Below are 13,120 nucleotides of genomic sequence, written 5' to 3'. Positions count from 1 at the left end.
CCCAGATGATGTTTAGAGAGAACAGGACAGGCCTGTGGATGGCACAGGGCCAACAAGGAACAGGGCAGCAGTGGAGGACCCTGGGCATTGAGAACTGTGGCCAACTGTGAGAACCCAAGTCAATTGTGAGCCTGAGGCTGTGAGTGCACCCGAAAGAAGCCTCCTGCCACATAGGGAGGTTACTGCTGACTTTAACAGACATTACCAACTTGTTTGTGTGAACCCATTAAAACCATTTTCTGAACTATTCTGACCTCATTTACCTAAATAAGACCCATGAAATTGAAAGAAGTTTGATTTATCCCGAGGTGTCTCAAGTGGAAATCGCTGTACTTAGAAAGTATGTTAAAGACAAGTGTTTTATCAAACAAAGATGATTTTAGTCTATTCACTCTTTTCAAAATGGTAGTAACCCTTGTATAGCATGTGTGGCGATACCAGCTATTCCAGTTAGCAGGGGCTTCAGTGCTCTGTTTGTGATCCCTTCTCACCTACCTCTGGTCGATCCTCCTCTGTTGCAGCACATCTTTGATGAGGGCCGTTCGCACAAGAGCACTGCCGTTAGAGTGGCTCCAGCACCAGAACTAGGAGACAGGCAGAAGCCTCACTTAACCGGATGCAAACAGTGGACAGAGCATCAATGACATCCCACAGAAGGCACTTACTGGCATCCTTCTTCCAACAAAAGAAGGGGAAAAGATCTTCAGGTCTTGGTCTGCTAATGAACTTGGCACGACAAAGTATTCTGGAAGGCTAGACAGGAGAGAAAGAGGTCGTACATGAGTCCAGTGCTCACCATGTTCACTGCTGCTCTCTCTAGTCACAACAGCTCAACCTCAATGAAGAAAATGTCCCACCAGACTGGCCGCTGGGCAAACCTGTGGGACACTTTCCTAATTGATGATTGATATGAGAGGACCCACTCACTGCAGGAGGTACCATTCCTGGTGTGGTAATTCTGGGTACTGTAAGAAAGCAGACTGAGCAAACTTGCATGAGGAGTAAACCAGCAAGCAACATTCATCCATGGTGTGTGCCTCCGGGTTCCTATGCTGTTTGAGTTCTTGCCCTGACTTTCTTCAATGACGAAAAGTGATGTGGAAGTGTAAACCAAATGAACCCTTTCTTCCCAAGCTGCTTATGGTCATGGTGTTTTATCACAGCAATTGTAACCCTAACTAAGATGCTTCCCACCAACCGATGACTAGATAATTAAAATGTGGCCCATATACACAGCTGAATTTTATTCAGCGGTAGAGGAAAATGAAATCATGTCATTTGCAGAAAAATGATGGAGCTGGAAATCATTCTATTAAGCAACACAAGCCAGACTCAAAAAGATAAACACTGCATTTTCTTTCATATGTTGAGCCTAGATTAAAATCTTGAGGGGTGCATGTTTGCGAAGGTCACAAATCTAGGGGGGGACCATGAGAGGGAGGGAAGATTTGAAGGAGTAGGGAGAGGGAAAAGGTAATGGAACAACATCGGCCGCGAAAGCAGGGGGGTGCTTGGGGGAGGAGACCAGCAAGGGGGGGACAGAAGGAGAGGAGAGGAACGTGGGAGCTGGGGATGAAACAGAACGAAATACAATGGCCCATATGTAAACAAATAACATTCTTGATAATAATAAAACCCATTATTTTTAGATTAAGAACTTAATTTCACAAAGGAGCTGAAGACAACTCAGTCAGTAAGGCCCCTGCCACTGAAGTGAGAGGACCTGAGTGTGACTCCCAAAGGCATGTACAAAGCTGACATGCCGCCACCTGCTTCCAGTCCTGGGGCTGGGGAGACAGAGGCAAGTAGATTTCTGAAGTTCACTGGCCAGCCAGCCTAGCCTCACCACTATCACACTCCATCTAGAAATACAGTGGTGGAGCAAGTCTGGGGAACGGTACCTGAAGCTGCTCTCTGGCCTCCACATGCACACAGATACCCCACCACCATGACTGAGTTTTAAAAAGGAAGAAAAAGTAGCATACTTAAAACACAGTGATGTGCTCTGTGGACCTCAGAAACATGTGAAACACATTTATCTCCTCTTAACGTGCACCACTTAGTTGGATGGCATCATGGGAGGCACTGATAATCCCTCTCAGTGTTTATGTATGATGTGGTCAATTTTCATAAAATTAAAATTTGAACATGAGAAAAATACAGAGCAATATAAATGATTTTCTAGGATGACTATTAAAACATCTGTACTCTCTAGGAAACATCTTCACTATGGAGCCATGTCTTGACAGGCTGTGGGAAAGAAGGCAGGCAAAAGCACAAAGCCTGTGTGGTGGCTTGAGTAAGAATGGCCCCATGTCTGTGAATGCTTAGTCACCAGGGAGTGGCACTGTTTGAGAAGGATTAGGAGGTGTGGCCTTGTTGGAGGAAGTGTGTCACTGGGGTGGGCTGTGAGGTTTCAAAAAGCCCACACTAGGGCCAGTGTGCTCTCTCTGCCTGTGGATCAGGATGTAGGTCTCAGCCACTGCCCTGGTGCCTGCCTGCATGCTGTCATGCTCCTTACCATAATGATAATGCACTAAGCCCCTGAAACTGTAAGCCAGCCTCCAGTTAGCTGCTTCCTCTCGTAAGAGTTGCCTTGGTCATGGTGTCTCTTCACAGCAGTCCTACAGTGAGAAAGACAGCCTGTGAATCTACAAAGAGGCTCATGGCCAAGAAGGACAAGAAGTCTTCCTCTTCTACCCTCTTCACCCAGACACTCTCAGACCACAGCTACAGGGGGGTAATCTCACTGCTCTGTAAAACATCCTCTTGTCTTTCCTCCACACAGCCTAGACAGAGGCAGGCCTGGCCGGGCTGTGCCAATGGCTTCTCAGGACACACAGTGACACAAGCTGACCGGAAAGGTAATCGGAAGGAAAGCAGCAGAAGAGGAGAAGTGCATGATCCAGAGTACCTTTCCCAGACCCATACATACACCGACAAGTCCCTTGTAGAGGACCAGCCAGTGATAACACGGTAGTACAAGTTTGCCCCAAGAAAGCTGATTCTAAGCCAATGGAGGCTTCAATAGTCTCAAAGCATTCTCAAAACTTCACCAATACCAAATTACGTTAAACAAAGAAACAAAAATCCCTGGTCACTTTTAAAGAATTCTAGGGCACCAGCTCACTATTCTAAAAACTGTTGAGTAAAAGAGAGATTTTTATTGATTTATATTTATATATACACATTTTTTTCATATGAACCACAGTTCATGATATTCAGAGCTGATGAGGAAAAGTATGCTAGAAAGTAGAAAGAAGAGAGAAGTAGGCTATAACCAACAGGAACCATGAATGAAGTAGCAGATTCCCATTCTGTGAGAAGTAGTGAGGGACACAAAAGCATGACATAAAAGTGGAACTTTACACTAGACAGAAGAGCACACAGCCCTCAGGCCTGTCAGTCGGTCAGCATGGTAAGGACACACAGATATAGTGAGCTAGCCAGGGAGATTGAGAAAGTGCACACATAGCAAGCAAGCTAGAGACTAGATGGGATGCACAGGGGGCAGCACCACCTGATGAAGCATTCCTGCAAAAACCGAGTCTGGATCAATCACTCCGCAGGATGCAGAAGAACATGTTAAAGGACAGCACAGAGGTAAGCCAGGGATACTTCAAATGTGGGGAATTCCACAGAACAACACTGGTTTTGTCTGTAAATGCGTAAGTATAACAGGGGGAGGACAAGAACATTGTACATTAAAAGGCCTGCTGTGGGATGTCTTTCTGTCTGCTGTGAATATGTGTTCCTCTGCTTGATTGATAAGCAAAGCTGCCTTGGCCTATGGGAGGGCAGGATGGAGCCAGGCGGGAAAATCCAAGAGAGATAATGAAAGGAGAAAGGAGAGGGGAGGGAGATGCCAGCTGCTGCCAGCAGACCAGTAACACCACAGCCGTGTGGCGACATACAGATGAATAGGAATGGGTTAAGTTGTAAGAGCGAACTCTCAAGAAAGCTTGAGCCATAGGGCCATCCAGTACGTAATTAATAAAAGCCTCTGAGTGATTATTTTATAAGTGACTGCAGGACCATAGGGCTGGGTGGGACAGAAGAAACCTTCCAGCTATAAAGGCCTATGGGACACATCACTTAAATTCAGTGTAACGCATTCCTGAATTTCAAATCAACTTTAAAAAGACAGTTGTAAGAAAACTGCAAACCAGCTGGGTGGTTGTGGCGCATGCCTTTAATCCCAGCACTCGGGAGGCAGAAGCAGGTGGATCTCTCTGAGTTCGAGGCCAGCCTGGGCTACAGAGTGAGTTCCAGGAAAGGTGTAAAGCTACACAGAGAAACCCTGTCTCGAAAAACAAATAAAATAAAATAAAATAAAATAAAATAAAATAAAACTGTAAACAAATACTAGATTTCTAACGAAAATAAAAATTTACAGTCAACATTTTTGAAACACTATGGATGGTGTATTTATGTTACAAAGTCCTTTAAAATAAAATATCCTTTAAACCCTATTTAAAACAGGTATTAACCATAACTGGCAAGCTTATCAATGAAAGTAGAGTTGGATTATTCTTCACAGAAGTTTTTTCCAGGTATGTGTGTATGGTGTGTGTGTATGCATGTGGGGTGTGTGTGTGTGTGTGTGTGTGTGTGTGTGTGTGTGTGTGGTGTATGTGTGGGATGTGTGGTGTATGTGTGTGGTGTGTATGTCGGGGGTATGTGTGTGTGATGTATGTGTGTGGTGTGTGTGTGGTGTGTGTGTGGGGTGTGTATGGGGTGTGTGTATGCATGTGTGGGGTGTGTGTGTGTGTGTGTGTGTGTGTGTGTGTGGTGTATGTGTGGGGTGTGTGGTGTGTATGTCAGGGGTATGTGTGTGTGGTGTATGTGTGTGGTGTGTGTGGGGTGTGTGTATGCATGTGTGGGGTGTGTGGGGGAGGGAGTGTATGGGGGGTGTATGTGTGGGGTGTATGTGTGTATGGTGTGTGTGGTGTGTATGTCGGGGGTATGTGTGTGTGTGGTGTGTGTGTGGGGTGTGTGTGTGTGGTATGTGTGGTGTGTGTGGTATGTGTGTGTGGAGTGTGTGTGTGGTGTGTGTGGTATGTATGTATGTACATGTGTGTATGTATATGTGTGTGGTGTGTGTGTGTATGTGTTGTGTGTGTGGTGTGTATATGGTGTGTGGTGTGTATGGTGTATGTGTTGTGTGTGGTGTGTGTGTGTGTGTGTGTGTGTGTGTGTGTGTGTGTGTGTGTATGTGGTGTGTGGGTTAAAATCAGACTTACCAAGTAGATATCATGTAACCCTCGTTGACAGAACAGACTCTCCACCCGGAAGCGCCTGTCCTCTTGATCTCTCTGTCCCAGTCTGAGTAAGTTTCGAACAGTGGTGTCCTCTGGCTGCTGCCACCACCACCGCCGCCGCCAGCTCCACTCCATACTCCTCCAGCTCCTGAGGCTACTCCATTAACCTTGTTGGCTGTGGGGAAAGCAATACTAATTTTGTTGCACTATGGCCTCTCCGCCAGCATTTGCTTGCTGTCTTCTGTCACATGCATACCCAGGTGGGCCTCCTGCCTTATCTCCCGTCTCTCTCCCGGTCCTGCTGAGCTCTTTGCTGCTGTCCACACTCCTTTTCCTTTGCTGCTCTCCACTGGCTTTATCTCCCCTGTGCTCACAGGCAGCGGGCCACCTTCATTCTGAAGAATTTCATGCCATCCCACTGGTTGCTAACGCTGCTGGGACACACACTGTTCGTTTTCTTCTAGGCACTTCCGTATATAATGAACAATGCCTGCTGCCCATACTTGGTCTCCATTTACTGTCCTTATTTTTCAATTCTCTCCCATTCCTACCAATTTATGGAAACTATTTCTAAGCCTCAATTCCCTCACTGTTCCAAACTGAGGGGTGAATCTGCCATCTGCCTACTTTCCCACACTGGGGTAGGAAGTTCATGGATTCACCCAACAGTTTTCAAGTCCTCAAAATATTTTGTTTTTCTAGCATCACGTTCACATCTGTTCACTAGATGATTCTTGGCTTTGTAAAGCTCCTCAACTTGAGAAGCTGACAGAGCTGCTTGTGCATCCCTAGAAGCGACGGCACTATCCCACATGGTGAGTCTGGAGGTGGGTCTAGACTTCGCCTCCTTAGCAAGGAGTGTTGCCAAAGACAGGAGCATACCTACAGCCTGGGAGCACCTGGAAAGCAGGAGAGGAGCTGTGCCAGCCGGTCTGCTGTGCCTTGGGGTGATGCAATGACCCCTCTTGGCCCAGGGCCTCACTGCCACGGGTTTAAGTGGCAGTTCTTAGGCTGACATTCCTGACCTGATGCTGTACTACACCAACACCAATGGTGTTTTCATGCAAAAGAATGGTTTCATGATACTGGCTTCTCACCCCAACCTTTCAATGATTCTCCTTTGCTAAAAGAATCAAATCTAAATGGCTTCTTTAGGCCACAGAGATCACTCACATAACTGTTTATTTACCATCATTTCCAACTTTCTTTCTCTCCTGTGGCCATGCAAAATGCCTAATTATCACATGAACATGCTACACCCCATTCTCAATGGTTAAGTCTCAAAAGTTAATTATTAACTCTTGGTACAAGACAGATATTTTTGGAGAACTTATGAAGAACTATTAAAGTGTGAGAACAGAAAGGTAAGTTTTCTATTATTCTCAAAGCTATAGCAAGCCAGTAAGTAGGGAGTGTGTGTAAAAATTATGACCACTGAATAAACTACATACAATGGAGATGTAGAAAGGGATGGGCAAGAGATCTATGCTGACTTGACAGAGTCCTGAGGAAAGTGTCAAAAGTTGCCAGGGAGCTGGTAAGGAGGTGGGCATGCTGAGCAGGGAATGGGATGATGGTAAGACTTCAAGGAATCCATACAGTTAGAGCAGAGAAGCCAGACATGGTGGGAGAGCAGCTATAGATTACATGAGGCCTAGACTTTAGATCTGTGCTACTCCAGAATGGGACCACTCACCAGCTACAATGGCCATTTCTATATAAACTAAAACAAAAGTTAAATAAAACGAATGCCAGTCGTTCAGGTCCACTAAAGGACATTTCAAGTGTTTAATGGCCCACATGGAGCTGGGGGTACCCCATGACAGTGCAGAAAAAGGGTACTGCCATCACTGGAGAGTGCAAGTCTAGCTCACCAATGTCTGATGCGCTGTGCTAGGAATTCTGAATTTTACCCCTTACAAGGCTCTACTTTAGAATTAGCCAATGAGTCTGATTTTAACAGGGTTTGACAAAAACTATAACGCCAATTAGCTTATATCCTCACACCCCACTCCACTTCAGTACTTTCTTTGGAACATAACACCTAGAAAGTTTGCTGGCCGTCTCACAGGACCTTCAGGTGACTCATCAATACAGCGTTCCAAAGCATTAAGCAACTCATCATATTACTAAATGTAAAGGGGGAAAAAACCCATATGATCAGTTCAGTAAGTACAGAAAAACTTTCGATAGAGCTCAACACCTGTTTTTGTTTTCTTAAGACAACTTTTCCAACTTGATATAGAGTGTTTTTCCAGAACCTGCAGTAAACAGCATTAACATTAACACCAAAGACAGAAATGGTACCTTCTAGCCAGCACTGCTATTACCCAGCACTATGCCACAGACTTGGGCACTAAACAGGACAGCCATCACAGGACATGGATACAAAGAACACATCCTTTTGTGGGGGTTAGCACTGTGGCAGAAAATCCCCAACTCAGTTCATGCTTAGTTTTCTGAATTTCTGAAACCATCTTGAGGATGCTCTGCTATTTGAGATTATTTCTCTAGATCTACTTATGAATAGACAGATTTTCTGAGCCTAAAGTGAGAGCATTCTAGAGTCCTAGGTATGTGTTCTACTTTTCAGGTTTCTCTTGTTTGGTTCTTAGTAGCTGGGACTGGCAACACTGTCATCAGCTCTGTGTCTTCTTTGGAGTTCATCATGGTAAGTAATCTGACGGCACAGACTGCCAATTCTAGTGCTTCCTAAAATGCCCCAAAGGTCTGCTCTACCTGAGGATCACTTAGAAGGATTGCAGCAGCAAGCTGGTCAAAGTTAAGTCACCTCAGGAGACCTGTATTTCCTGATGGCTACCTGACAGGTGTCACACACAGCTCTTCAACAGACTAAATGAACCTAGGCACTAGGCATTCTAGACCCCGGCATTTTCTATGATTATTTTATATATCTAGTTCTAGGATGTAACTATTTACATTAAATATATTTTAGAGCTATTATATGTAATTGACACCCCCCCCCCAAACTGGCACTCATAATGACATCAAGTAACAAGAAAAATAGTAAGAATGGTCAAAATATGCAAAGAAACCCTACCACTGATGGTACCATGGGAATTAGAAGTCACCAAGAAGGATAAAGAAGGTAACCTCAAAATACTGAGGTTGTTCTTAATGGAGACTCTAACCCTGAGAGCCTGTGAGGGAGCCAACATGGCAGTTTCTATAGTGATTCTGCTACTTTGGTGGCTAGCATTCAAGACACAAGATCCATCACATCATTTACAGTCACACTGAGAACTCTACAAGCCCTAAGCAACAAACTGACAATTCCTACACTGTTCCAAGTAGTTGTAGACTACATATTTTTTCAAAGAAGAATTTCAAATGAAGCCAGGTGGTGGTGGTGGTGGTGGTGGTGGTGGTGGTGGTGGTGGTGGTGGTTCACACCTTTAATCCCAGCACTTGGGAAACAGAAGCAGGCGGATCTCTGTGAGTTCAAGGCCAGCCTGGGCTACAGAATGAGTTCCAGGAAAGGTGCAAAGGCTACACAGAGAAACCCTGTCTCAAAAAAATCAAAAAAAAAAAAAAAAAAGATTTTAAAATGAACTCTTTTTAGGATACATTTAATAAAGTTCACTAGAAAGGTACATGTTTTAATGGGATAGCTTTGGATTACAGTAGCATTTTTAGGTGTTCGTGTGAAGCAACTGTTCTGAAGCCTTTGGAGCTGCGCACTGCCCTGTACCTCAGGATGCTCACTCAAGTCTGTGGATGGCTACTGATCCTTTCAGAAATGGTTCTTACTCATCTGATGCTGGACACAAAAGAAAACCTCACATTGCCTAAGACAATCAGAGGGTCTTTTCCAGATAACTGCAGGGGATAGCCTCTAACTTCAGATCCTATTTGTGGAAACACCTTTGTCACCTACCTGCCTGAAAAGGGGCTTCTTTAATCCAGCCAATGAGTCAAGGTGCCATCCAGAGGTTCAAGAGAGGGTAACTGAGCATCTTTCACTCACTGGGAACTGGGAACTGTGACTGCAGTGTATGCAAATTTCAGGCTTCTTTTGACCTTAGGGATGTAGTTTATGCTTCTGTAACAGCATGGAAGGATATTAAAGGATGTTACCCTATGAGGTAACTAAGGAAAACTTTGGCCAGAACTATGCTCATGAAGAGTTTGCTGAAGGAGGAGGGGTTAGAAGGATGCACTATTAAAAAGTGCTCCTGAATATTTTTAGTCATTACTAATCATCCAATTGCATCAGCCAGTTGTAAGAAAATAAAAGGGACTGGTTTAGAAGAAAACATGAAGAACTTTAAGTTTTATAGATTGGAGATGTCCGCAAGAAATGAAGGCGGTAGGGTCCCAAAAGTAACTCACGCAGGTGTCAGGTCACCAACTGTACAGTTGACTGTACTTGGCAAGCCCAAGGCTTCATGTTTTTGCAAAAGTCTAACTTAGCCAACAAAACACTCCTATCAGAAGAAAGCAGCATGAACAAATGGGCTGTACCACAAGCAAACAGAAGCAGGCTCCCCAGACTGACTGGAAATTTTCACAAGAGCTGCTGTCTTAAAACAGGGTCTCTCACTAATGAGCTTGGTGATCACTGCTCTGTGGCTGACACTCAAGGATTTAGGTTTTGTTTTCAGATAGGAAGTGAATTTACATAAAATATCAACTTCAAAAAATAACTGTGTTGCCCAAGACTAAATTAGAATCACTGTACATATGGATAAGAAAAATTGAGACACAAATACTGTTATCCAATTTCTATGAAGTAGAAAATGAAGCTGTTCTGAGACGTTATTTTCAAGTATCATCTCTAGCATTGATAAGTACCTTCCAAAGTAATGATGCTCTTAAAGCATCTGTGTCCCAAGCTCTAATGCCACATTTATATGCAATGGCACCACAGTGAACATAAGTTATGTAAATTAATACCTTGTGTTTTAAAGTAAGAAGTATAAAGGTTCAATTCTATAAGGCCTAGAGCAGTGCTTCTCAGCCCTCCTAATGCTGCGGCCCTTTCATACAGTTCCTCATGTTGTAGTGACCCCCAAGCATTAAATTATTTTCACTGTTACTTCAGAACACCTTTTGCTAATGTTATGAATCATGATGCAGATACTTTGGAGATAGAGGTTTGTCAAAGGGGTTGCAACCCACAGATTAAGAACCACTGCCCTAGACCATGCTGGGACAAGTGGATCTTTCATTAATTTTTCCTCCTTCAACAGTGGTGGGATGTGTACTGGTAGCTGTCATTGAACAGTCACTAACCCATGAGGAGGCTAACAGAAGATACATGGTCACTGTGCTAGGAATTACATTATCTAGAACACACTACTTAAAAAAGAATTACATGATCAAAACTAAGTTTTTTTCCCTTGATGCTATCATAGCAAACATAGATATGTGGACAAAACTATTTACCACAAAATTACCTAGAATATATCTATATCTTGACAAATGCTCATCTTCTTTCCATTGATTTTAATCACAACAGAAAGTCGGTATTTTGAAAATCTTAACATTAACCATTTCAGCTTTTATTTACAATCACATTTTTCCAGAAATTTTGTGGTTTTCAACTATCTTTTGGTTTTCTGCCAGTTTTAAAACTTAAGCTACCAAGTAAACATAGCAGGAGATATACAAACCAGTGCCTATAGGTAAAATAGGTGCTTTGACCATGCAAGCTGGGGCTTATGGCTGCCTGGTCACTTCTCAAGAGTCACTGACAAACAGTGGCTCTTACAGTGCATGGTGTTTATTTCCTACACTCACTAAAACTCGAACAAACAGACAAATAAAATGGACACATGTAAAGTTAGTCACAATACTTAGTATTTTCATATTTACCTGAATTGTGGTATTTTTTCCCAACATATTCAAATGCAAAGAGTAGCTGGAGGTCTGTTGGCTGGGAATAATGAGCTATTGCAAGGCATACCTAGGAAAAATTCTACATTTAGAATTTGAATTTAACACACTTAGTTAAATGAAATGTACAATAAGGCCTTGCTTGGCCACTGGGAGAGTCATCCTGGGGCAATGGCTACAGATACTATTTACATGTTTTTCTGTTCACCTAGAATATGAAAGAACTATTTAAGGCCAAGTATCTCATTCATTGTTGTGCCCCCCAAGACGCTGTTTAATCTTTAATTAGTACACTGTAAGTATTCAGTATGTATTTGCTGAGTTCAATTTTTCAGTGGAATAATTTTATCCATAAATAAAACTTGAAAGTTAAAGAAGCATTCTCCAAAACGACAGTAACAACATATCCACTTAACAACAACAAAACCCAAAGTTTCAATTTTAGTGGTTTTAAAAAAATCTTCAGGGATTAATAAAAAAAAATCTAAACCACAGCCACAAAAAAATTAAAATTAGGAGTATGTGTATGTAGACATAGATGAAGAAATGGCTGGCATAGAGAAGTGCATTTCTAAAAAGCATCCCAGTGAACTGGGTTAAGACTAGAAAAGCATGGGCTAGCAACCCAACAAATCACGCCCTGAGTCCTAGCTCTACTAAGCGCTTGTATGAATTCCCTTATGTGAAGTGGTTCTTTTCTCATAGCCTTGACCTTCTCATCTGTGACATGATGGAAACACCTGAACTGCTTTAAATATTAACAACTGAGCATGCCCAGCCTTCAAAGGAACTCTATCTAGAAACACTACTATTCTCAAAGGCTGTTGGACAGAAGGAAGGACAGTGTTCCATGCTTACAAGGCATGGATGAGACTAAGTGAGCACAGAAGACAAAAGAAACCTAAGGCATATATAGAGCAAGGAAGGTAGGAGGTCTTTCTGAAAGTGCTTATGTACGGCTTGGAGGTGAAGCATAAACCAGAATGATATACTTTTGACAAGGAGCAAGAAAGAAAAGTTTATTATCAGCTCATTTCAAATTAGTGGTGTCTGGGGTGAGTTGATGCAAATTCCATTAACCATTAACTACCTGTCACCTTGCTGCTTAAACTGCATTTTAAAGTATCTTCCAGATAATTACATTTCTTATCATAAAAAGTTAAAGCATAAACCAAGGAGACAAACTTATCACTGGATTTTAATGAAAGGAAAAGCTTTCTAAAACTTTTATTGCCTTGATTTCTCAGTGCCTAACCACAGAGCATCCTGTTAGGGTCCCACTCACAATTTTATAAGACTACCTCTATTCTTCTTTGCAATTCCTATTCTGTACACCAACCTGTGTGCTGTTTAGTGTTAACTGTCACCTCGACAGAACCTAAACCCACTGGGAAATGAGCCTCTGGACACTCCCTGACTAGGTTAGCGGATGTGCAAAGATCCATCTAAACTGTGGCGTGACCATTCCCTAGGCAGGGGATCCTGGTCTGTACAAGTTGAAAAGCAAACTTCTCTGCTCTTATCACTATGGTGTAATGTAACCTGATGCTTGCTTCAGGCTCCTAAGCCAGAACTGTGAGCTGAACAACCCCTTTCTCCCTTCAGTTGCTTTGGTCAGAGTACTTTATCACAACACGAAGAGACACGACAACAGTCTTCCTTGAAGGGCTTCTAGCAGCTAAACCGTTCAGTCTATACTGTGACAAGGCCTGCATTACCATGTTTACTTCATACACACACTTCCTGCACTTTTCACGACTGCCCTATTTTGCTATGCTGCCATAACTACATGCTGAAGCCAGATGTGTTTTGTGGTCCCTCTGTGGCCTTCCCTGAATTTTAGGAATCTACACTAAGGACTGTCTTCTAAAAGGTGTTTTTGGCTAACTACTCGGTTGTCTTGGGGATCTGCTGTGGTTTCCATGTAATTGACCAGCCCTCCTCACTAGACAACTCTGACCTTTCCCAAGTCCCCTTAGGCGTCTACAGTCAGACAAAAG

The 13,120-nt window shown here is 43.1% G+C and overlaps 1 protein-coding gene across 1 annotated transcript in view; it reads right to left on the bottom strand.

Moving 5' to 3' along the window:
* The window catches only part of Mtmr10 (myotubularin related protein 10), a 52,883-nt gene that overhangs the window by 21,227 nt on the left and 18,536 nt on the right, over positions 1–13,120 (bottom strand). Inside the window, exons 6-9 of the mRNA XM_036188050.1 lie at positions 11,100–11,190; positions 5,244–5,436; positions 666–753; positions 496–584 (exon numbers count right to left, since the gene is read on the bottom strand). Coding sequence (XP_036043943.1) covers positions 496–584; positions 666–753; positions 5,244–5,436; positions 11,100–11,190 — 461 coding nt within the window. The remainder of the gene's footprint in view (positions 1–495; positions 585–665; positions 754–5,243; positions 5,437–11,099; positions 11,191–13,120) is intronic.

Source organism: Onychomys torridus, chromosome 1 (assembly GCF_903995425.1).
Source record: "Onychomys torridus chromosome 1, mOncTor1.1, whole genome shotgun sequence".
Classification (NCBI taxonomy): Eukaryota; Metazoa; Chordata; class Mammalia; order Rodentia; family Cricetidae; genus Onychomys; species Onychomys torridus.
The sequence above is the reverse complement of the archived record's forward strand: the minus strand, read 5'-3'. Positions and strand labels throughout refer to the sequence as shown.